The 23170-nt window shown below is 37.6% G+C and overlaps 1 protein-coding gene across 2 annotated transcripts in view; it reads right to left on the bottom strand.

Annotated features, from left to right (window-relative positions):
• The window catches only part of PIBF1 (progesterone immunomodulatory binding factor 1), a 217917-nt gene that overhangs the window by 149506 nt on the left and 45241 nt on the right, over positions 1-23170 (bottom strand). For both annotated transcript variants that reach the window (XM_065901893.1, XM_065901894.1), the window contains exons 7-9: positions 21974-22082; positions 21321-21502; positions 20041-20166 (exon numbers count right to left, since the gene is read on the bottom strand). In XM_065901893.1, the coding sequence (XP_065757965.1) occupies positions 20041-20166; positions 21321-21502; positions 21974-22082 (417 nt within the window). The remainder of the gene's footprint in view (positions 1-20040; positions 20167-21320; positions 21503-21973; positions 22083-23170) is intronic.

Below are 23170 nucleotides of genomic sequence, written 5' to 3'. Positions count from 1 at the left end.
CAAATGGGTATATCTTTTTTTTTTCCTCCTTTTCACAGCTTCTTGTAAGGTCTCCTCAGACAGCCATTTTGCTTTTTTGCATTTCTTTTTCTTGGGGATGGTCTTGATCCCTGTCTCCTGTAATGTCACGAACCTCCATCTATAGTTCATCAGACACTCTGTCTATCAGATCTAGTCCCTTAAATCTATTTCTCACTTCCACTGTATAATCGTTATGGATTTGATTTAGGTCATACCTGAATGGTCTAGTGGTTTTCCCTACTTTCTTCAATTTCAGTCTGAATTTGGCAATAAGGAGTTCATGATCTGAGCCACAGTCAGCTCCCAGTCTTGTTTTTGCTGACTGTATAGAGCTTCTCCATCTTTGGCTGCAAAGAATATAATCAGTCTGATTTCAGTGTTGACCATCTGGTGATGTCCATGTGTAGAGTTATCTCTTGTGTTGCTGGAAGAGGGTGTTTGCTACGACCAGTGCATTCTCTTGACAAAACTCTATTAGCCTTTTGACCAGGTTCATTCTGTACTCCAAGGCCAAATTTGCCTGTTATTCCAGGTGTTTCCTGACTTGCTACTTTTGCATTCCAGTTCCCTATAATGAAAAGGACATCTTTTTTGGGTGTTAGTTCTAGAAGGTCTTGTAGGTCTTCATAGAGCCATTCAACTTCAGCTTCTTCAGCCTTACTGATCGGGGCATAGGCTTGGATTACCGTGATACTGAATGGTTTGCCTTGGAAACAAACAGAGATCATTCTGTCATTCTTGAGACTGCATCCCAGTACTGCATTGTGGACTCTCTTGTTGACTATGATGGCTACTCCATTTCGTCTAAGGGATTCTTGCCCACAGTGGTCGATATAATCGTCATCTGAGTTAAATTCACCCATTCTAGACCATTTTAGTTTGCTGATTCCTAAAATGTTGATGTTCATTCTTGTCATCTCCTGTTTGACCACTTCCAATTTGCTTTGACTCATGAACCTAACATTCCAGGTTCCTATGCAGTATTGCTCTTTACAGTATGGGATCTTGCTTCCATCACCAGTCACACCCACAACTGGGTATTGTTTTTGCTTTGGCTCTGTACTTCATTCTCTCTGGAGTTCTTTCTCCACTGATCTCCAGTAGCATATTGTGCACCTACCGACATGGGGAGTTCATCTTTGAGCGTCCTATCTTTTTGCCTTTTCATACTGTTCATGAACAGCATGAACTGTATACAGCCAGATAGGGGCCTTCAAAAATCAAATCCTATTTGGTTTTTTATCATAGTAGAAGTTTGGATCAAGAAAAATACCAACAGTAAGTTTCTTTCAGAGTCATTCAATTTTTTTTTTTAAATCCTCTTCTCTAATAGAGCTATAACATTAATAAATTTGGAGTATAATGTAAATGATTGTGGTCACTTAATGCCTAGAAATCCTTGGTGTCGTATTTTCTAATCTACTTTACGGTTGAGTAAATTGCTTAGAGGGCTTAAATCCCTGGGTCCAAGTAGGAGTTTTAGTATTAAAGCCATAAATTGAGCTCAGCTCTGTTTTATTCCAAAGTGAGTATTTTCTACATTATATCACCTATCTCCCATAAAGAACAGGACTGGATATTAGAATTTGGTTTTTATTACTGATGGAGAATGTCAGGAGGGAGCCACGAAAACCCACACAATTTGAATAAATCTATCTAAAAACTATTAGACAGAAATGTTTAGGGGTCATATTTGTTGTGCCAGTGGCTTGATGTCATCTTTTGTACAGTGATGCTAACAAGAAATTCAAAATTCAGAAAGTGTCAACAAATAGAGATTCATTAGTAAAATACCTTATGAGCCAGAAATAAAATAATTAAAAAAAAAACTGGAGTATAGACAACTCTTACTAAATAGAAAATAGCTTCTGCATATTATTATCTAAGTGGAGGTATCTTTTAAAAGATACATCACAAAATGGCATGCCATTATTTTCTGGTATCATCTTGATTGTAAAGACTTTCAAAAATATTCGATTATTACTAAATTAACTGAGATACAAAATTTTTAATTTTATAGATAGAATGATATCCTCAGAATATATTAAACACACATGTTTTTCATCACTAAATGATCTACATATTTTAGTTATTCTGTCATTATGAGATTTATATTATATGATTATCTCAATGCAAATAGATGTTAAGTCAAAAACAATTCTTAGAAAAATTGTGAATATATTATATACTTGTTTTTATGACCCACGCTCTTTCAAACTCCAACTGGCTTGACAAAATACCAGAAGGATTGATTCCTGCCACAGGTAAACTGTAATCCAAAACTGGTTGCAATTTTCATTTCTCAAATACTATATAGTTTTTTTTTTAATCCTAGAAGTTATTTCAGTTGCAAAATTCCAAGTAGATACATTTACAGTACTAATTAATCATAAAAGCTTAGTTGGTAGGTGGAAAAGCTCCAGTCTCTAACTATATTTCCTTTACTGCAGAAATGGACATTAGAAATAAAAGCAAATGTAATAATCAGATTTACCATAGTGATCACTTGAAATATATAGAAATATGGAATCACTATGGGCTTTCCTGGTGGCTTAGACCGTAAAGAATTCGCCTCTAATGCAGGAGACTGATGTTCCATCTCTGGGTCGGGAAGATCTCCTGGAGAAGGGAATGGCAATCCACTCCGGCATTCTTGCCTGGAGAATCCCAAGGACAGAGGAGCCTGGCGGGCTATAGTACACAGGGTTGCAAAGAGTCAGATACGACTGAGCAACTAAGCACGCATGCATGCATGGAATCCCTAAGCTGTGTAACAAGAACTAACATAGTATTGTAGGTCATCATACCACAGAAACAAACAAGTCAACAAACTTACAGGAAAAAAAAGATCAGTGTACATGAGTTGGGGCAGGGGGAGTGGTAGGAGGAGGGGAAATTGGATGAAAGTGACCAAATGGTACAAACTTCCAGTTATAAGGTAAACAAGTGCTAGTAATGTGCCTGCATGCTAAGCTGCTTCAGTCATGTCCAACTCTTTGAGAGCCCATGGACTGTAATCTGCCAGGCTCCTCTGTCCATGGGATTCTCCAGGCAAGAACACTGGAGTGGGTTGCCATGCCCTTCTCCAGGGGATTTTCCCAACCCAGGGATCAAACTTGCATCTCTGTAATGTACAACATGATAAATATAATTAGCATTGTTGTACATCACCTATAAAAGTTAAGAGAATAAATCCTAAGAGTTCTCATCAGTTCAGTTCAGTTCAGATGCTCAGTTGTATCTGACTCTTTGCGACCCCATGGACTGCAGTACATCAGGCTTTCCTGTCCATCACCAACTCCTGGAGCTTATTCAAACTCACGTTCATTGAGTCAGTGATGCCATTTCTTTAATTTTCTATCTATGTGAAATGATGGGTGTTCACTTAACTTCATGTGGTCATCTCTTCATGATGTATAAAAGTCAAATCATTATGCTATATACCTTAACGTTATACAGTGCTGTGTCGATTATATCTCAGTAAAACCGGAAGAGAAAGAAAGAAAGTCTGTATCATCCAACTAATTATCATTGAAGTGAAGTGAAGTGAAAGTCGCTCAGTTGTGGCCAACTCTTTGTGACCCCATGGACTATACAGTCCATGGAATTCTCCAGGCCAGAATACTGGAGTGGGTAGCTGTTCCCTTCTCCAGGGGATCTTCCCAACCTGGGGATTGAACCCGGCTCTCTTTCACTACAGGAGGTTTCTTTACCAGCTGAGCCACCAGGGAAACTGACTATCATTAGTGCTATATTAATGCATAAACAAGTTCTATGGCCACAAAGAAGAGGAGTTGTTTATTTTTAACCAGAGGAACAGATGAGTGAATGAAAGACATGAAAGTTGGCCCTTGAAGGACCAATAAATAAAGTTAACTCAAAAAAAGAAAAAGAAAATGAGTGGGAGAAAGTGCTTGAAACTCAAGTTTCTACCAACAAGTCTTCCCACAGGTGTCTGCTGGTAAGATTTCTGTGTAAACCGGTCTTATCAGGTACCATGCCTTCCACATCCTGCCACAACCTGCATACTTCAGTAAGAAATAGCACAATTCCTTTTAACATAAAGACTAGAGATACTTCCTTTAATGTTACGAATTGACATTTAATGTTTTAGTCCGGGAGAGAAATTGCAATTCTTCCACTGACAATAACAGTGACAGTAACAGAGAGTGCTCATGCTGTACTAGGAACTTCGGCAGGCACTGTACGTATATTAATAATAACTCATCTAACCTTCACAACAACTCCACAAGGTATAGACAGGTTGTATCATTATCTCCACAATACAAAGGACAAGACTGAAACACAGAGAAGTATGTGCCTACAATAGTCACATGCTAAATAAACTCTGGAGCCCAAATTCGAACCCAAACCGTATGGTGCTCGGGTCCATGCTCTTCATCACACTAGGCCGCCTCTCTGAAGAGTACCCTTGTCTCACAGAGATCTTCTCTTTGGGAAATCTTGTCATTGTGAGATTTATATTATATGATTATCTCCTAATACAAATAGATGTTAAGTCAAAAACAATTCTTAGAATAATTGTGACTATATTATACATTTGTATTTATGGTCCATGTTCTTGCAAACTCAAGCTGGTCTGATGAAACACCAGATGGACTGATTCCTGTCACAGCTAAGACCGTAACTGCCATGTAACTAATAAACTATCCACTTGAAAATGTTAAATGTATTAGAAAATGTAAAAGAAATACAATTACAGGACAAATAGCAGGAACTCAAATGTTCTTCAAAAGACAAACTTGAAAAATTAAGAGCATGAACAAGCTAATGGAGTTAAAATTTTCGAAGTTCAAACTGAGTATATATAATCAAATATAATAACAGAGAAAGATGTTGGAAGGTGGCCAACATTATAGCAAATGTTTTAAATTACACAAATTCAAATATTTCATCCTTAGAAATGCTTTTTAGAAAGCTAGCATTTGATTCCTAAACTGTTTTTCATAATTCTTTCATGTTGCTTTCTACTAGCTCCATCTTCCATACACATGTGCTTATCTCTTCCCATCATTCTATATTTGCACGTGGGAGGTCGATTAAGAGGAAAGATAGTAGAAAAGGGAAAAGAAATCTTATCAATTCCATGCAAAATGCAAAAAAAAAGTAAATAGCCTAGTATTATCATTCATGTCCAAATAATATATCTTTCAACTTAGGTGCTTTTTGAGTGAAAGAAGGTGCTGTTAATAATTATGCCAGGGAATTCCCTCATGGTCCAGTGGTTAAGAATTTGCCTGCCAATGCACGGGATGTGGGTTCGATCCCTGGTTGAGGAACTAAGATCCCATATGCCACAGAGCAACTAAGTCCACGTGCCGCAACAACTGTGTCTGCATGCTCTAGAATCTAAGCACCACAACAAGAGAAACCTGGGCACCACAGCGAAGACCCAGCATAGCCAAAAACAAAAAAAATATGATTATGCCAAAGAAATAGACATAAACCAGGACTTCTATGGAAAAAAAACTGGAAGATATCACTTAAATTATAACATTCAAACAATAAACTTTAAGAGTTAAGTTCTTAACTATTTCTCCAACAAAAGAATTTAACTGTTACAACAAAATAGATATATTTCATATGCAACCTAGTGTATCTGGGCAGAGATGACTTCGAATATGTAAGTTTATCCAAAAGTATGGGCTTTTGGGGCTTCTATGGCTCAGTGGTAAAGAACTCTCCTGCCAATGCAAGAGACATGGGTTTGATCCCTGGTCTGGGAAGATTTCCTGGAGAAGGAAATGGCAACCCACTTCAGGGTTCTTTTTTTTTTAATTATTATTTTTAATTGGAAGATAACTGCTTTACAATATTACTATGTTGGTTTCTGCCACACATCAACACGAATCAGCCATAGGCATACATATGTCCCCTCTCTCTTGAATCTCTCCCCAACTCCCAACCCTATCCTACCCTTCTAGGCAGTCACTTGGGGAGCACTCTAGCAGTCTTGCCTGGGAAATCCCATGGACAAAGGAGCCTGGCAGGCTACAGACCATGAGGTTGGAAAAGCGTTGGACACGACTTAATGACTGAATAACAATAATAATCCCACAACTGAAATCTGCAAACCTCAGTACAAAATATTATACAATAATACTAGAGTTCTGCACAGGAAGGAAAGTATTTTCTTACTTTTTTAGCAGCAAGATACATTTGATAAAATTTCATGGTATCAATAGGCCAAACTGAAATACATACTTAGAAAGTGTTAAGAAGACTGTGACAAGAAGGAGAAAAACTTTAGGAACTTTTAGAATTCTAATAGGAAAAAAATAGAATTTGACAATGCCAAGAGCATGTATTAGTCTGAATAAACATTTCAAATGCCTCAGAACTTGAAACTGACCAAGGATACACAGCAAAAGAAACATGGTCATCAGAAGACTTCAGCAAGCATGGCTAAGCAACCCATTCTCCTCCTTCCGTCTCCACATAAAAATATTTTTGTTTAATAAAAATGAACATATTTTTTCTAGTTGGAACAAAAAAGGGACTGAAACTGGCTGTTTATAAGACAAGCTTACTTATTAGAAAAGCATCTGAATTAATCTCTACCTTCAGATTCTTCCTCCAGGACAAAACATACAACTGCTCGTTTGTATTTGTTTTTAAGATGACATGAAATAAAAGAATTCTAAGTGGATTATCTGCTATTATACAATCAATGACTGATAACCTGTCCTTTAATTAATATAGATAGTTGACAAGTGAATGAACAGGACATGAAAAAAAAAAAGCAAAGTAGAAATCTTATATAACATACTTTCTTGGGGGAAGCTAGGCATTCTAAGAGTGGAAACTTACTGAGATTATTTGTCAAATGAACAAGCTAGACTTTTCTTCCCTTTATGTTAGTTGGTTCCCAAGTAGATTTTCTTGATTTTATAGATGTGAAAATTTCAGCCAAAAGTAGATAAATGATCTTTTAAAATTATAAAAATGGTAAGTACCAAAATGCAAAACACTTGTTCCATTAATGTGTTGAGGTTTAACAAGTAGCTGATGGAATAAAATGGAATATATTAAAATGAAACTAGGTGACTCTGGTGGACAGTTAACTGAGTGACTATAAATGTCAATTGCCAAGCTAGGTCCTGTAAATCCATCTTATTATAAATCTTGTCCAGGTTTTCATTTCATCTAAACCCATAGTCTGATTTCTCTAAAGTAGGAATAAATCATTCTTTCACTAAACAAGTATGTATTGAGCACTTACTATAAATCAGACATTGGCACAGGGGAGTGTGACACTGAACAACAGATGAAAGTCCTTACTCATATGGAGATTACACTGTAATAGGAAAGAAACCAAACATATGCCAGTAGGTCCTAAGTTCTTGGAGAAAAATAAAGCAGAGAAGGGGTTAATGAGTGTGGGTGAGCAAGTACAGGAGAAGAGGGGGCTTCCATAGTTTTAAACAGACTCAGCAGGAAAAATGAAGAGAGCAAGTGACATCTGAAGGTGTGGAGAAAGTGAGGAGATAGGGCTCCAGGACATCCAGAAGTGGTGGTTAAGCAGTGGGAACTGTAAATACAAAGGAGGTGGGAAACACACCTAACAGTCAGAGGAAGAGGAGGCAAGGTGATTAAGCAAGTGCTTAGAACAGAGGCTGTGAAAGAAATTTGGGGATACTAGGCATAGAACATGTAGTTATCACAGGTCATATTAATCACTTATAATTTCGTTTTTAATCATTTAAACTTTGATGGAGTAAGATGGAATGCCTTTTTACCTGAGCAGAGGAGTGATCCAATTTGACCTACTATTTAACAGGAAGACAGAAGGAAGATTTGGGACCACTTAAGGGGTTCTTGCAGTAATCAGAGCAAGAGATAATGGTCGCTTGAACCGAGGCTATATCTGTGAGATGATAAAAGATCAATAAATTCTGAAGACACAATCAAAAGGATCTTAGAATGACTAAAACATGGAAAATAAGAAAGAGATTTTGAAAAGGATCTCAAGGTTTTTGGTCTGAGCGAGAAGACTAGAGTTGTCTTTAATTGCACTGGGTCAGACTGGGGCAGGGAGAAGGCAATGGCAACCCACCCCAGTACTCTCGCCTGGAAAATCCCATGGACGGAGGAGCCTGGTAGGCTGCAGTCCATGGGGTCGCGAAGAGCTGTACACGACTGAGCGACTTCACTTTCACTTTTCCTTTCATGCACTGGAGAAGGAAATGGCAACCCACTCCAGTGTTCTTGTCTGGAGAATCCCAGGGATGGGGGAGCCTGGTGGGCTGCCGTCTATGGGGTTGCACAGAGTCAGACACGACTGAAGTGACTTAGCAGCAGCAGCAGCAGACTGAGGCAGAGCTAGGTTGGAGGGAAGTTTGCTTCCAGACACATTAAATTAAAAGATCGGCTTATTACATAACCAAGTGGAAACGCCATGGAAGCAGCTGCCAAAGATGTCGAGGAGACGGGGAGGACCAGTAAAGAAAATAAGGACAGCCAGTGACGAAGGGCAAAAGTCACGGTGCGGGATCCTGGAAGGCAGTTAGACTATGTTTCCAGGAAGAGGGAGTAATCAACTGCATTCAACATTGCTGTGGTCAAGTAAGATGAGAACTAAGAACCTGACCACTACACTTTGGGCAACATGGTCTCTGGGAGCTGTGGTAAGAGTAGCTTTGTTAGACTGGTATGGGGGAAGAGGGCAAAGCTTGCTAGTGAACTTTTAAAATGGTAAAGAATGAGTAGTCATGTACAGATGTGAGAGTTGGACAATGAAAAAGGCTGAGTGTCGAAGAACTGATGCTTTTGAACTGTGGTGCTGAGGAAGACTCTTGAGAGTCCCTTGGACTGCAAGGAGATCGAACCAGTCAATCCTAAAGGAGATCAACCCTGAATATTCACTGGAAGTACTGATGCTTAAGCTGAAGCTCCAATACTTTGGACCACCTGAGGCGAAGAGCCAACTCATTGGAAACGACCCTGATGCTGGGAAAGGTTGAAGGCAGGAGGAAAGGGGGACGACAGGGGATGAGATGGCTGGCATCACTGACATGAATTTGAACAAACTCTGGGAGATGGTGAAGGACAGGGAAGCCTGGCATGCTGCAGTCCATGGGGTCACAAAGAGTCGGACACGACTGACTGACAACGACAAAAAATGAGCATATAACCTCTTTGCAGGAATCTGGCCGCAAAGCAGAGAACAAAATGGGGACAGTGATTAGAAATGGGGGGTTAGGGTGGGAAGGGAGATACAGAGGTTTTTTAAAGAGAGGAGAAACAATATGCTTATCCATGGGGAAAGGGGGAAACTGCTAGTGTAGGAGACAGAAGGGAGAACTGCTGGAGTGCGCCCTTGTGCAGCAGAGGGGACCGGCTCTAGTTACAGGTGCAGGGCCCGGGACTAAGGAGAGGAGTCTCAGAGAGGCAGGCCCTCCCCAAAAACACCATTGTATAGAAAAATAAAGGTCTCTTCTCTAATTTTCAAAATCACAAATGCTTTTATACAGTTCTCATAATTCACACTCAGCCTTCAAGTGTGAAGTAGGGTTTGTGTGCGTATGTGCGTGCTAAATTGGTTTAGTCATGTCCAACCCTTTGAGACCCTGTGGACTGTAGTCCACCAGGCTCCTCTGTCCATGGGGATTCTCTAGGCAAGAATATTGGAGCAAATTGCCATGCCCTCCTCCAGGGGATCTTCTTGAACCTGGATCAAATACCCATCTCTTAAGTCTCCTGCACTGACAGGCAGATTCTTTTATCACTAGCACCACCTGCGAAGCTTTCAAGATTTGCAAATTCTCTGAAAAGGCTGAGATTCTTTCCCCAAAACATTATCACTAAAATAAGTTTCAGTAAGAAATTTTTTGTCAATTTTCATAGACTTGGCCAGTAAGATGGGAATCTTCATTACATTATAGAGTCAGAAGTATCTAGTTTCACCAGTTAAAATGTCTACAATTACAGAAAAATCACAACCTCTCAGTGTCTCAGTTTCTACATTGTAAAATGGAGATATTAATACCTACAACCTCATAAAATGCTCAATTTAATTCTCTCTACAATGTATGTGATACATCTATTTATGCACACTCAATAAATAGTAGCTCTAGTTAGTATATAATCTAAATATGAAAATCTAGGGGAGGAGATAGATAGGTGTATGAGATTAAAAGACACAAACTACTATGTAAAAAATAAATAAGCAATAAGAATGTATTGTACAGCTCAGGGAACTATAGCCATGATTTTGTGATTACTTTGCATCAAGTAGGATCTATTAAAAAGGCTGAACTACTATGCTGTACACCAGAAGCTAATATAATACAAGTCAATTATACTTAATAAAAAATTTTAAAAATACGATGGTATTCATTTAGAGAATGACAATTAGGGCAATGTTTCCCAAGATTTTTTATTGTATAAAAATAAAACAATAATATTTGTAAGAGTATCCTGGGGAAAACAGAGAAAACTGCTACAGAAGCTTCAGCAGCTTAAGATCCCTTCTTGCCTCAGGGTCTTTCCTGAGGGCTCAGGGGAATTATATCTGGGGCACAGTAGAGAAAATTCCTAGTTATAAACTATGTGATCTTATTGTTGAAAGACACTGAAAAAGACACAAACAGGTGGAGAGATGTTCTGGGATCATGGGTTGGAAGAATTAACATTGTTGAAATGTCCTTATTACCTAGAGCAGTCTAAAGCTCAAGGTAATCCCTATGAAAACCCCAAGGATATTTTTTCACAGAAACAGAACAAAACTTTCTAAAAATCACATAGACCCACAAAAGATCTCTAACTGCCAAAGCAATCCTGAGAAAAAGGAACACAACTGTAGGCATCACACATCCTGCCTTCGACCTATACTCCAAAACCACGGTAATCAAAACAGAATGGTACTGGCAGAAAAACAGATACATGGATCAGTGTGACAAAATAGAGAGCCCAGAGATAAACCGACACATGTGGGATGACAAAGGAGCAAAGAACATACAGTAGAGAAAGGACTGCCTCCTCAATAAATGGTGTTGTGAAAACTGGACAGCCACATGCAAAAAACTATTTCACATCATAAACAAAATTTACTCAAAATGGATTAAAAATCTGAATGTAAGACCTGAAACCATAAAACTCTTCAAAGAAAACATAAGCAGTATGCTCTTTGACATCAGTCTTAGCAATATTTTTCCAGATATGTCTTTTCAGGCAAGGGAAACAAAGGCAAAAATAAACAAATAGATAACATTAAATTAATAACCTGCACAGTGAGGAAAATCATCAATAACACAACAATGATCCTACTGAATGGGAGAAGATGTTTGTAAATGATACACACAATATAAGGGATTAATATACAAAATATATAAAGAACTCATACAACTCAACAACAAAAAACAACCCAAATAAAAATGGGCAGAAGAGCTTAACAGACATTTTTCAAAGGAAGACATACAGGTGCTCAATAGGTACATGAAAAGATGTTCAAAATCACCAATTATTAGAGAAACGCAAAGCAAAACCACAACGAGCTATTACCTTACACCGGATAAGAACAACTATTATCAAAAAGACAAGAAATAACAAGTGTTGAAGAGGATGTGGAGAAAAGGGACCCCTTAAACATTGTTGGTGGGAATGTAAATTGGTGCAGCCACTATGGAAGACAGTATGAAGATTCTTCAAAAAACTAAGAATAGAACTCCCATATGATCCAGTTATCTCACTTTTGGATATATAGTCTAAGAACAAGAAAACACTAATTTGCACACACACACACACACACACACACACTCACACACCCCCAATGGAATAGTACTCAGCAATAAAAAAGAGATGAAATTTTGCCATTTGCAATAACATGGATGGACCTTGAGGTTATTATGCCAAATGAAGTATGTCAGATGGAGAAAGACAAATATTGTATGATCTAACTCATACGTGGACTATAAAAAACTAGTAAATAAATAAAAACAAAGTAAATGAACAAGCCAAACCAAACAGAAACGAACACAAACATACAGAGGACAGTGTGGTGGTTACTAGAGGAGAAAGGGAAGGGAAGGGCAAAACGGGTAAAAGTGACCAACTGTATGATGACAGATGAAAAACAAGGTTTTGGTGGTAAGCATGTCGCAGGGTATCTGTATACACCGCTGTACACAAGTAGATGCACACTACTGTATCCATGAAACTGTATATAATGTCACCAATCAAATGCTACCCCAATAATAATAAAATAAATAATAAAATTGTCTTAATGAACAACAGACAAACAATATGATCTTAGAGAAGGTACTCTGGAGCTTGATCGGAGCTGTCATATCTGTAAAACATCAGAAATTAATTATCTTCCTTTCTCAATTTTGTTTATAACCTTGAGTTAATGGCCGTGTCTAACTAGTCATCTCTCTGAGACTAGAATAGAATAGAGACTCAGCAGAAGAGATGAGTCATTCTTGTTCACTTCCTGCCAATCACCAGGTCTTGTCAATTCTACTATAAATATTCTTTCAACTTTTATTTTCTCTTTCCATTTTTCATATTCACTTAAATTTTGCAACCATCCCCTAACCAGTCTTCCTGCCTTCATGTCCTTTACAATCATAATCCACCTTACACTGCCAACTGTGATTACAAAAAACTGAATATATCATGTCACTCTTTTACTATAAAATCTCCTAAAATAACCTGACAACAGAACGTGTAAAAATCTGACCCTATTCTTCAACCAGCCTCTCTCACCATCCTATGAACTAAACAGTGCAGGCAAATCTAAGTTTTTGCATAACTCAAACTCTCACTGCTTCATACCTGGAATACCCTAAACACTTTGAGAATTCTTAAATATCAATTAAGCAGTGAACACCTGTGGTAATCACCGACAGTGCATAAAGAAAATAATGTACAATAACAAATAGCTAATAATAAAACTTCATTTACAATTATTTGAGATGTTATCTGTAAAGCCACATACTTTCAGCATAGTCTAACTGCAAAGACAGTATTAATATGGTTAAGTTTTTTCATAGAAGAACTTTAAAAACATACAGGGCGTCCCTGGCAGTCCAGTGGTTTAAGACTCCGTGCTCAAGACTCCAAGTTCCCATTGCAGGGAGCATGAGTTCAACCCCTGGTGGGAAGACCCCACTGTCATGTGGCATGTTCCCCCCCACACCCTGCCCCATATCTGTTAAGATAAGAGTGAAAGACGTGTGCTTGTTTAAGTGCTAATGAGGGCATACACTTCTCAAATCATGAACGAAATCCCTGTACACTAGTTGCAATTCACCTATTGTAATGTGTTATGTATACTCAACTAACTTTTGTAAATAAACAGATCCAAGATTCAAAGGTGCTTAATATCACTCTGAGATTCTACGCAAAACTTAAGTTTTTTATTTCTTTAAATTTCTTCTTGAGTACTTTGGAAGATGATAAATTGTGGTCAAGATGGTTTTCAGTGATATGGTGAGAAAATAAAATCACTAAAGCAATACTAATTGTTACACTTAAAAGCATATTTTTGATCTCCTTTTCTCTACTGCTTTCCCCCTTTTAAATAACTGTAAAGCAATTTGCATTTTCACATTTTTCTGTGCAGAAAAAAAAAGTATAATGAGCATCTCTCACAAGCTCTTCTTTACTCAACTCTTTTTACAGTATTACTATGCGTATAGCTCTTTCTGTGGTTATAACAATGAATCAGTTTTACGTTCCGGAAAAACTTAATCAGCTGAATTTATCTCCTCTTATTTCACCATCTCACAATATTAATCAACAGTAAGTAAGCCATTTAATGCAGAAATTTAGACTGAAACAAATGGCATGCAGACCCTCTATGCTTATATTGTCTTATTTAACAAAAATGGTTAAATGCCATGGAAATCAACACTTAAGAATAATTACATATTTTATAATACTGCCTTTAAGTGATGATAAACAATTCCAGGGCTTCCCTGGTGGCTCAGATGGTGAAGAACTTGTCAGCAATGAAGAAGACCTGAGTTTGATCCCTGGGTCGGGAAGATCCCTTGGAGAAGGGAATGGCTACCTCCTCCAGTATTCTTGCCTAGAGAATCTCATGGACAGAGGAGTCTGGTGGGCTGCAGACCACGGGGCTGCGAACAGTCAAACATGACTTGGCAACTGAGCTCACAGGCATGCAAACAATTCCATGATGTTACTGGTTTTCTTTTATACAATGCTCATTTTACTTAAACTGTCAACATAATGGATACAAGAAATTTTTTAAGCATTTCTCATAAATAAAACGGAGAAGGCCATGGCACCCCACTCCAGTACTCTTGCTTGGAAAATCCCATCGATGGGAGGAGCCTGGTGGGCTGCAGTCCATGGGGTCGCAGAGTCATACATGACTGAGCAACTTCACTTTCACTTTTCACTTTCATGCATTGGAGAAGGAAATGGCAACCCACTCCAGTGTTCTTGCCTGGAGAATCCCAGGGACGGGGAAGCCTGGTAGGCTGCCGTCTATGGGGTCGCACAGAGTCAGACACGACTGAAGCGACTTAGCAGCAGCAGCAGCATAAATAAAAGGTACCTAAATAACTACCATTTATATACAGCTTTATAATTATAGTGTACTTTTTACATATTTTATCTCATTTAGAACTTACAGATCACCCTGTGAAATATACTAGCTCATTTTATATAACAAAAAATTAAACTTCAGTGATATTAAGTAACATATTCACTCAGCTAATAAAGTCGTACAGCCAGAATTTGTCTCATTCCAAATCTCTCTCACACTATACTCCCTGTTCAGGGACTAATGCTTTTCTTCCAAATGCACAAGAGGGTCCTACTAAGTAAGAAGTCTTTTATATAGTAAATCTCACCACCAGAGTGAGTTTCACTCATTATTTCACACAACTCCCAAGTATCATTTTAAAGAAGAATAAAGTCCAGAAAAAGACAAGAAACCCAACTCCTAGACTGAGCCAAAGCATGCATACACATAATAATTCTAAATAAAGTATTTTAGATGTACCCAAATACATAAGTTCTCTTTTTGCTTATCTCAGCCATTTCTTAAGTCTTCATCTCTATTTTCTCTTCCCCTTACCTCTCAACCCCTTAACTTCACAAACTACTGATATGACTGACTGCAGAGGCAGATCAAGATTGGATGGAATGAGTTCCATCTTTCTTTTACATCTAAGAAGAGGACATAAAAAGGCACTCTTTCTCTTTATTAAAGTAGCAAAATTACTTCATTAAATCTCAACCTTCAGTACATATTTTTTTTTCCCCATTATGGTTCATGGTTGTTGCTATTTAGTCACTCAGTTGTGTCCGACTCTTTTGTGACTCCATGGACTGTAGCCTGCCAGGCTCCTCTGTCCATGGAATTTTTCAGGCAAGAATACTGCAGTGGGTTGCCATTTCCCTCTCCAGGCGATCTTCCCAACTCAGGAATCAAACTCACATTTCCTGCATTGGCAGGATTGGTTGATTCTTTACCAGTGAACCGTCAGGGAAGCCCATTAGGTTTATTACAGGATATTGAATATAGTACCCTGTAATATACAGTAGGATGTTGTTTGTTTTATAGAGTAGTTTGTATCTGTCAATCCTAAATTCCTAATTTATGCCTGCCCCTCCTTTGGTAACCCTAAGTTTATTTTCTATGTCTGTGAGAATGTTTCTGTATTGTAAATAAGTTCATTTGTATTATATTTTAGATTCTACATATACCTGATGTCATACAGTTTTCATCTTTGTCTGTTCACTTTACTTCACTTAATATGATAATCTTTAGGTCCGTCCATGACGCTGCCACATAGGGGCACTGTTTCATTCTTTTTTATGGCTGAGTACTATTTCATTGTATAGCTGCTATGAACACATGGGTGCACATATCTTTTTCAATTATAGAGCTTTCTCCAGATACATGCCCAGGAGTAGGAATGTTGAATCATACAGCAACTAATTTTAGATTTTAAAGGAATCTCCATTCTGTTTTCCGTAGTGGGTGCAACCAATTTACATTCCCACCAACAATGTAGGAGATTCCCTTTTCTCCACACTCTCTCCATCATTTTTGTTATTTTTAGACTTTTAAATGACGGCCATTCTGACTGGTGTGAAGTGACACTTCACTGTAGTTTTGATTTGCATCTCTCTAATAATTAGACACATTGAGCATCTTTTCATGTGTCTACTGGCCATCTGTGTGTCTTCTTTGGATAAATGTCTATTTAGGTCTTCTGCTCATTATCTGATTGGGTTGTTTGCTTTTTTGTTATTGGGTTATATGAACTATTTGTATATTTTGGAAATGAAGCCTTGCTGTATTATATGCAAATATTTTCTCCCATTCTATATGCCATTTTTTCCATTTTGTTTATGGTTTCCTTTGTTATGCACAAGTTTCTATGTTTGATTAGGTCCATTTCTTTATTTTTGCTTTTATGTCTATTGACTTGAGAGACTGATTGCTACAACTTATGTTAGAGAATATTTTGTATTTCTCTCTAGGGGTTTTACAGTGTCATGACTTATATTTAAGTCTTTAAAAAGGCACTCTCTTATAATATCCTCCATTGCATAGAAAACAAACCAAAAGCAAAACATATTTCTCTAATCTAACTTTCTCCTAAAAATGCTTACTGCCCAAGGGGCAAGGAGACTAAGTACATATATGCAAGTGTAAGTACTTTTTCCATTTTAATTCATATTATGACAGCATACTTTGATGAAGTAAAAGTAATCAGCATAAACATCTAAGTCAAGAACAAGTGATCAATTTGCTCAGACACAAAAACACCTAAATGAGTACTCTTGTGTTTTCGGGATATCATGTTTCATAACAAGGAACACTAAAACCCTTTCCTTAATTATTTTGCTGTAAGTTTCAAAGGAAATAATTTACAATTTATTTTTACCTTGTGAAAGACAAGTGGAATGTAAGCTCTAACTACAGTTAACTCCTGCCAGAATGAGGAAACTGGGATTCAAAAGAATTCAGCCACATAAAACATACGATTAGATTACTGTGAGGTTAATAAAATGATACAGGTGAGCCTGTATCACAGCTGGCTGGGGGCCCAGGCTGCAGTCTGGCTCCACCTGGTGGCAACCATCCATCCTAGATTCACTATCATGCAGTCATCCTGGTGGCTGGCTGGGGTATCTAGGGTGGTAGCCCCAATCCCTGGAGAAGGCAATGGCACTCCACTCCAGTACTCTTGCCTGGAAAATCCCATGGACGGAGGAGCCTGGTAGGTTGTAGTCCATGGGGTTGCGAAGAGTCAGACATGACTGAGCGACCTCTCTTTCACTTTTCACTTTATGCATTGTAGAAGGAAACGGCAACCCACTCCAGTGTTCTTGCCTGGAGAATCCCAGGGACGGGGGAGCCTGGTGGGCTGCCGTCCATGGGGTCGCACAGAGTCAGACACGACTGAAGCGACTTAGCAGCAGCAGCAGCAGCAGCCCCAATCCCAGAAGAACCTGACTAGGTGGCATCCACTTTGACGTGGCTATGGAGTCAGAATACAGGGGAAAAGGAAACCTGTTCATTTTCCCTGCTTCCAGAAATGGTTCCATCATCTGTTTCCCAACCTACTGCTACCAGTCATTTTAGAGAAGAGAGGCTAGCTTACATCAATTTATAAATACATGTAAATTTGTAAATACAATTTGTAAATTGCATTTGTAATTTGTAAATACAAATTGCAAATACCTGAGCTGTATTTTAAAGGACTTTAGAAAAAATGAAAATCACTACCACCACCCACAATAACAACAACAAAAACTAAAAAATCAGTACATTCTCAAAATGGCTACATACTAAGGTTTATGTGGCTATGTGTACTATTTGGAAGCAATCATGCATGTTTATCATAGAAACAATCCCATAAATTTTAAGATTTTTAAGTTGACCAATAAAAGCCTTTATTACAAAATCCCATAACAGAACTGAGTCACAGGACTAAAAGTACTTCTTTGTAAAAGAGAATAGTAGCATTACCTATGCCACAGGTTTAGCGCATGTCTGGATCTTTCTTCTAAGATTCAGATCTTATACAGTCAATTTTTCTATTCACATATGTCACATACACTTAATGAAACTAAACTAAATTTGTCATCTTTCTCAGGTGAAGCCATGTGTTTTTCTGATGCTTTAAAGACTGCATCACTGTCCCCACGGTTGCCCAATCAAGAACTTAGTGACATCCTTCTCACTCCCCAGTCCAGTCTAGTCACTGAATCCTCCTAACTATCCAGTTAGCTTAGTTCTACCTCCTGAGCATTTTTCCCAGTCTGGCCCAATCCTCCCCATTTCTGCTGCTATTACTGTAGTTCCATCATTACTTGCCACCTTGGTAAGGGAAACAATCTCTAAAAGAGGCCTCCTTGTCCACAGCTTTATATACTCAGTCTTCCTCCACATCACAGAATGGACTTCTTATATAAAGTCAGATCATATCACGCATAGTCTCAAAATCTTCTAACCCTTTATGATGTTAGACAATGGCTCAAATGCATAATTAGGACCCATTTCCCTTTTCTGCTTCATTTCTTACAACTCACTGCCTCTCAGTCTATGGGCTAACCATACTAAATTATTTGCAGTTTGTTAAAAAAACTTCATTTTGACTTGTCTCCAGGGTATGCATTAGTGCCCCTAATTTCCTTCCCTTCCATAACTGACAGTCTTACTCTTAGTCACCATGCTGATGTTAGCATACACATTTCTCCCTCCAGGTAACCTTCCCCAGTTCCTCCCAGGGCTCAGTTAGATACACCTTGAGTCTATATGGTCTCATTCTGAGTATCCTGCCGTTTGCTCTATCATCATCATACTTTTGCTCATTGTTCCTTTATTTCTCCATTAGACTGCCAGCTTTGTGAAGGTAAAGGTCACCACTGTATCTATGGCTCATGACATGTATTAGTACATGGTTAGTAAATATTTGCTAACAAATTTATTGTTCTGAGAGTACAAGTGTAAACTTCTCTAATACCATCCACAGTCTGATTTTTTTTTTTCCTGGCATCTCTCTCTTTTTTTTTCTTCATTTCTTTTTATTAGTTGGAGGTTAATTACTTTACAGTATTGTAGTGGTTTTTGCTATACATTGACATGAATCAGCCATGGATTTACATGTGTTCCCCATCCTGATCCCCCCTCCCACCTCCCTCCCCATCCCATCCCTCTGGGTCTTCCCAGTGCACCAGCCCTGAGCACTTGTCTCATGCATCCAACCTGGGCTGGTGATCTGTTTCACACTTGATAGTACACATGTTTCAATACTATTCTCTCAGAACATCCCACCCTCGCCTTCTCCCACAGAGTCCAAAAGTCACAGTCTGATTTAAAGTCTTGCTTATTGGCAAAGATCAAACACACTCAAGTCAGTGTTAATAAATTAGTATGACAATTAATTTCCAAATAAATTTCCCTCTAAATGTCAACTTTGAAAAGCCATATGAATCATAATGACGGTATATAAAAATAACTGCTATTGAAATAAGTAGCATTTATTTTTCCCTTAATACTGCTAATCACTAAGGAAACCTGATATATGCCAAAGTAACTGCATGAATAAAACCTATCCTTCTTTAAGATTATCTAAAAATATGATTTCTTTTAGGTCCAGCAGCTAAATGAGGCATAGGCAATAATTCTTATTATTATTCCAGTCTTTGAAATTTCCTGGAGAAATCACTGGCATGTTACTGGAAGAACTAATATCTCTTAATTCTAATTTCCTTTTCATTTCTGTCCTTAATAAAGGCAAAAGGACAAGTTAACAGGGTAATAAAAAGATAATAGGAATAACAGAATAAACAGGCCTAATGTCTGACAAACCCTGTTGTAAGCTAGTTATCAAAGGCCTGAGAACTTTAATATTCCATTATACTTAGATTTAGATTTATGACAAACTTTAACATATTAAAAAAGACATTACATCATGAACTAAAGTTTAATTTCAATAAAACTATAAGCTTCAAACACCAATAAAATATCACAGAAATGTCCTACTTTTCTTTTTTTTTTACCTGTTTTCCCGTTCATACATTTCCCGAGAGGCACTTCGGAGTTGATCGATTTCTTGATTAGTTTTCAATTTGATCTGTTCCAGTTCATCACGTAGTTTATTTTCATATTCTGTTTTATAATGGTCTCTGAAAGGAGTCAAAAGGAATATCCATTATTATTATTTTTTTTGTAAAAGAAATGTCTTTGCCCTTTATGTAAGATTTTAATACCTTACATGAAATATGCTCTACATACAATGTTCCTTAAAAAAACAGTATTAGATATAAAGTTTTATAATTCCTAAAAATACCGTTTCAAAGTAGTTCCATCTAAGATTTCCTATTAAACATATTGCCGCAAAGGCTTAATCACTATAAAAAATGTTAGTTCATGTTGGATGATTACTCACCTTCAAAAATATTTTACTAATAGTTTTTAATGCATATGGCCAAAGACTTTAAAACCAATGCATTGTGGAATGTACTTCATTTAGAAATAATTATCTGATGTGGTGCATATTAGGGAACAATCTTAAAAAAAAAAACAAAAGACCCTCGTGGACTCTTTACAAAAACTTTCCTTCTAAGCACAACAACCACAGTCACTGTGATCTCTTAGCAAAGTCACAAAGTATTACATAGGGTATTAGCAGAAGCACAAACTGATGAAAAATATCACAAGCTGAGAAAAATGTTATGAATATAAGAAGTCTTAAGGATAAAATCTAGAATTTTAGTTTTTGAAATGCTCACAAAAATGCTGATAAAATAAATACCTTCTGAAGAGATATATATGAGGCATATAAATATATGGTAAAGAATCTGTCTGCAATGCAGGAGTCCTGGGTTCTATCTCTGGGTCAGGAAGATCCCCTGGAGTAGGAAATGGCAACCTATGCTGGGAAATCCCATGGACAGAGGAGCCTGGCAGTCTACAGTCCATGGGGACATGACTGAGCGACTAACACTAAATATATGAAAGTATATAAATACTTTCTTAAAACACTTAAATAGAGATCTTAGTTATTGGGAGCCAAAAAGATTATAAGAAAAAAATAAATAAAAACAGTAACAGTGTATATATATCCCTATGTAACAGAAACAGGCTTTTGGAAAAAAACAAAATGTCTTAAGAAAAAAAATCAGAATATGAGTATCTTGTGAAGAAACAAAAACAATTATCTTAACATTATCCTATAAACCTTATCAACAAATCATTATTTGTCCCCAAAGCCAGGAGTTCCCTCAAAGAAGATGGTTTGATTTATATCTATTTATATGGAAAATAATGTAAGCCTTGCCTGGATGCTACGTATTTTTCATACATCTCTTCCCTGGCCTTTTTGGTTTCTTCAAGTTGAGCTTGCAGTCTTTCCAGACGACCCTCCTCGTGGGCACGGCGCACACTGAGCTCCGTGTTTTGGCGGCTGAGATAGTCTTTATCCTTCTGCAGCAAAGTCACAGTCTGTCGTAACGTGGCCACCTGCACGCAGGCAGAGAGAGAGTGTCCAGGGCAACGTCATCCTACTTTTCAAGGTTTACTGAATTATCTCTTTCATTTGTGCTTGTGCTCAACACATAAAGAGGCCAATTCTTACCATGAAATTTTCCATCCAAACAGAGCTACCAAGAAGTCCCTTCTTTCCAGCAACTACATCAAAAAAGAAACAATTTGCCTCTCACAACTCTTGCCCTGGGCTATGTCCACAATCACTGTACAATAAAAAACAAGTAACTCGGGATTTCTCTGGCGGTCCAGTGGTTAAAGAATCCACCCTGCAGTGCAGGGATGTAGGACCAATCCCTGGTCAGGGAACTAAGACTCCACATGCGACGGACAAAGATCCCGCATAGCCATCACACAATAAAGATTCTGCGTGCCTCAATGAAGACTCAACGCAGTCAAATAAATAAATAAAAACGAACACACAAACAAATGACTCTATAAGCTTACCTCTTTTGATAATTCATTTCTTTCTTTAGCTTGAGTTATGTGAGAGGCTTCAAGTATTTCATATTTTCTCCTTAAGTCAGTTGCTTCCTGTTCAAATGCATCACGCTCACTATAAAATTCAAATACATTTATTTTTATTAAACTAGAACTCAAGTACATATGCAAATTCTACATCTCTTTTTATAACAAGCATTTTAAAAGGGTTGATTATATTTCAGGAAACTGAACAGAGATACTTCAGTGTCATTCTGTGAAAAAAAAAAGAATTTGTTTTTCAAATTTAGGAGACTCTCTGAGATCTTGCTCAGATAAATATAAATTTATTATCTGTAAAAAATAAATATGTAAGCTACACTGACAAAAGTAAACAATAAAACTTTTAAAGATATACTCTGGGGTCTTTTCACTAATCATTTTCAATCTAATCTGGAAGTCAAAACTTCTAAAGAATTTAAACATGGCTCTAGGCTTTCAGTTGTCAGGCTCAAAAACCCCTCACTCATTACTCAGATTGTGTTCCTGATACACAGGCAGGCATTTTTGTGACTGCTTCATTCACAAATTGTTCATGATTACCCAGAGATTCTAACTTCCATTCTCAGATCAGCTCTTTTCCCAACACAGCAAAACTAAGAATTGGACCAAAACTACAAACAGGTATCTTAAAAAATGAGCAGAGAAACAGATTACTATTTCTTAACTTGTCCACTATAGTCAGAATCAATTCCTTTGCCGTTTACACTCTCCTGGTGTTTCCATGGGGAGCGCTATTAAAAATTGTTTTTCTTTTCATTAGATTTTCAATAACTCATTTAGAAAGATGACTTCTGAGATTTTTTCTGCTTAACAAAATAGTGTATTTATACTTGAGCAAAGCACAAGTTAAAAAATAGCAATCACCCATAAACCCACTAACTAAAGATGACTATTAGTATTAACATTCTGGTTCATGTTAAGTATTTTACGTCTTTACATACAAATGTTTTTATTCTCACAAGGTAATGACTTTTGCTATGATTTTTTAGTGTAAAAAAGAAAGATGGGCATATGCATTTTGCTTCTTAAAATTAAATGTATTTGACTTATCCATGTATACGTTAGGGGCTTCCCAGGTGGCACTAGAGGTAAAGAACCCGCCTGCCAATGCAGGAGATATAGAGACATGGGTTTGATCCCTGGGTCGGGAAGATCTCCTGG

The sequence above is a fragment of the Muntiacus reevesi genome, chromosome 11 (assembly GCF_963930625.1).
Source record: "Muntiacus reevesi chromosome 11, mMunRee1.1, whole genome shotgun sequence".
NCBI lineage: Eukaryota > Metazoa > Chordata > Mammalia > Artiodactyla > Cervidae > Muntiacus > Muntiacus reevesi.
The sequence above is the reverse complement of the archived record's forward strand: the minus strand, read 5'-3'. Positions and strand labels throughout refer to the sequence as shown.